Consider the following 3,625-nt stretch of genomic DNA (forward strand, 5'->3'; position numbering starts at 1 on the left):
CAGACAGAGAAAGATAGGGCCCTGTACAAACGTCAGCTGGTTTCCTGTTGCATTGCATCCAAGAAAGGCTGTCCAGGTAATGAAGGGCTGCAATAATTGATTTAAGTGTGTAGATTGCTGATTAAAGCAAAAAATAAAATAAAATAAAATGTTTTGTTCCCCCTATTATTCTAGGGCAAGGGAGGGTGACAGCATTTCCACATCTCATGTATTCTCACAAAATCCCTGTAAGATAAATACTGTATCCATTAATTGGTTTGAAGAAAGCAAGTTAAAAAGCAGTATATAAATTTTGGGTGGCATCTGACCCCGGCGAAATTGGCGAAAATATACAAAGGGAGTGACAATTCATGTTGGAGGTGCCACGAGGAGGTAGGCTCGTACATACATATTTGGTGGCATTGTAAAATAATTGAGAAATTTTGGGAGAAAATCTATGTAGAAATGAAGAAAATATTGAAATATTCTTTTAAGAAAAATCCCAAAATCTTCTTATTAGGAACGCTAAGTGAAGACATTAAGGAAAATGATAGATGTGTAATAATGTATGCAACCGCATCTGCCAGGCTCCTTATTGCCAAAAATTGGAAAAGTGAAATAATTCAGAAAATAGAGGATTGGCAAATTAAACTGTTAAGATATCAAAATATGGTGAAAAAAATAGGACAAAGTAAAGGAATATCTGTTGGAGGTTTGTTAGGCATGCTTGTATCCAATGCTTAAAAAAAAGAAAAGAATAAAAGGTACCAGTACTCACCATGAAGTTGTTACAGTAAGTGCCACACTTTTAACATTGGTTGGTTGGGGGAGCTGTCGGTATTGCATGTCCTTGAGTACCCCCACCGCTTGCACCCTAAAAGTTACTTTTCTTCAAAGATACAGTAGGGGCAGTTTCCTTGTCACTGCAATACAATGAACCTGTTGGATTTTGGGAACAGAACTTCCATTAGGAAAAACCGTGACATTCCATCGGGGTGAGAATGCCGCCATGTTGCTTTTTTTGTGTTGCCCTCTTGCTATTGTGGGAAAAGGTGGGAGGGTTTTGCCTGTGGATGGTTGTGGGCAAAAACTTCAAATGTGATTAATGCTAAATCCATTTCCCCTCCGCCCTTTTGTAGGGTTCCTGTCTTTGAAACAGCTGCATGCCAGCTGTTTGGTGTGGATTTTCTGGCAGAGAGTTAAAGTCATACATGATGTACCAAGTGTGGGATACAGCCTATTGTGTATTGATGTCGTACCATGTGCACAACATGTCCCTATGATAAATTTCACTGATGTGTATGTCCCCGAATTCCTATATACTACAAGACCATGATACAAAGAATAACTTTTAATTTGATCTTGTAATGCAGGTTTCATAACTTGAGAAGTGGAGTGTCATTTCTGATGGCGTAAGTTTGTCAGACACTAGTCATGAAAGATCTTTTAATTAAAGGCACAAAGCTTCTATCTATAAGAATACGATTCCAATGCCAGTTAATTCTAGGCAAAGTCCTCGGAATGCATTCAAAGAGCTGACCTGAGATAGATTGTTTGTTGCCCTGGTCACATTCTCCCCATAAATAGTCAGCCCTTCCACTGTACACTGTACAGTGCACATTGTACACTGGAGATTTTAGGGACCAACTGCATGTGAGATGAAAAACACCACTCAGAAGCACATCAGACATTTACATTTTTTAATAATATGTTTGCCCCCGATCCACAATTTTCACTGGGACCACAATGCATAGGCTGCTGAAATTTAATCCTTCTCTACCCAGCTGTGATCCATCCTGGTACAGTTGTACCTCTACTTACGTATCCCTCCGGATATGTAAACTTTGGGTTGCGAACGCGGCAAACCCGGAAGTGTATACGCACTGTGCAAGTGTATGCACAGAAGCGCTCTATCACTCCACATGTGTGTGCAGAAGCGGCACCTCCGGATATGGACTTTTCAGGTTGCAGACGGACCCCCGGAATGAATTAAGTTTGTATCCAGAGGGTCCACCGTACCAGTATTAGGAAAAAAGCTCTGATAGGCGCCAATGGGAACTTTCTCACGAAGACTAATAGCACTGCATGGAGTGGGATTTTGTGATCCCAGTGAAAACTGCCCCACCGCCCCTGCTCTTACATTTTAAAAAACCTTGGTGTCCTTCAAAGTGGTGTGTGCAGTGTCATGTACAGTGTGGCTCTTTGCAGTATGCGGCAAAGCTGCAGTCAACAATGGATTCTCAGAGTTGTTCAGAATTAATGGAAGAAGGTTCATCCCACAAGATTTCTGAACTGTCATGAAAACAACTATAGTTTCCTCAGGTTTACATAAAAATACCACTTTTAGTTAACGCTATTCTTCATTTTGTATGATGGCAGGTTATTTTAGTTCTGGATTGTAATCATCTTCTCTGCCGACTGCATGGAGAACAGAAACAATGTGTCTGAATTCATCCTCTTGGGACTGACCCCGGATCCAAACATACAGAAAGCCTGTTTTGGGCTCTTCCTGGTCTTCTACACAGCAATAGTGTTGGGGAATCTACTTATCATTGTCACCATCAAAAGCAGCTCCCGTCTGAACTCTCCTATGTATTTCTTCCTTAGCTACCTCTCCTTTGTGGACATCTCCTACTCCTCTGTTACTGCTCCCAAACTGATTGCAGATTTCCTTGTTGAGAAGAAGACAATCTCCTTTGTTGGTTGCATAATACAACTATTCTTCATTCATTTCTTTGGTGGCACTGAGATCTTCCTTCTCACATCAATGGCATATGACCGGTACATAGCCATCTGCAAACCCCTCCACTACACAACTATTATGAGCAAGAATGTATGTGGTTTAATGGTGGCAGGCTCATTCCTAGGAGGGTTTCTTCATTCAATAGTCCAGACTCTCCTTACCATACAGCTGCCCTTCTGTGGGCCCAATGAAATTGACCACTATTTCTGTGATGTTCATCCTTTACTGAAATTGGCCTGTACCAATACTTACATTGTCGGACTCATGGTCATTGCCAATAGTGGCATGATATCTCTGACCAGCTTTCTTGTCTTGGCAGTTTCATACGTCAGCATTCTAGTTATGCTGAGAAATCATTCTTCCGAAGGGCGCCTCAAAGCCCTTTCCACCTGTGCTTCCCACATCGCTGTTGTGATCTTATATTTTGGACCCTGCATCTTCATCTACCTGAGGCCTCCCACCACATTTTCGCAGGACAAGAGTGTGGCCTTATTCTACACCATTATCACCCCTATGCTCAATCCCTTAATTTATACACTGAGAAACGAAGAGGTGAAAAATGCTATGAGAAAATTATGGAGCAAAAAAGTATTTATGGAGTGAGAAATAACAAGAGATGCAAGTTTATGACTCTTACATATGAACATTGGGGGCAGGGATATTCCGCTTGCATTTACAGAAGTGGCTAATGGTTACATTGAAATCTGGACACTGCTACCACTGTGTTGGTTCTATTTTAGTAATTTTTACTTGTGCGTTTGCTCATTAAACAATCGGTACAGAGAAATTACCTCTCAAGGCAAAGCTGAACCACTAATTGGGCTGCAATCATATACATGCTTATATGATGGTAAGTGGAATTGAACACAGTGGCCGTTTCATCTGAAAAGACATGCAAAGCTG

General features: G+C 41.1%; 1 protein-coding gene across 1 annotated transcript; it reads left to right on the forward strand.

The window, feature by feature from the left end:
- Positions 1-2,401: 2,401 nt before the first annotated feature.
- On the forward strand, positions 2,402-3,325 carry LOC118090131 (olfactory receptor 4S2-like). Its single transcript, XM_035125496.3, has one exon. The coding sequence runs from the start codon at positions 2,402-2,404 to the stop codon at positions 3,323-3,325; it is 924 nt and encodes a 307-aa protein (XP_034981387.3).
- The last annotated feature ends 300 nt before the right edge of the window (positions 3,326-3,625 follow it).

The sequence above is a fragment of the Zootoca vivipara genome, chromosome 1 (genome assembly GCF_965207765.1).
Source record: "Zootoca vivipara chromosome 1, rZooViv2.hap1.1, whole genome shotgun sequence".
NCBI classification, from domain to species: Eukaryota; Metazoa; Chordata; class Lepidosauria; order Squamata; family Lacertidae; genus Zootoca; species Zootoca vivipara.

Coding starts and splice junctions, on each gene's coding strand:
- LOC118090131 (XM_035125496.3), top strand. CDS start 2,402: ATGGAGAACAGAAACAATGTGTCTGAATTCATCCTCTTGGGACTGACC.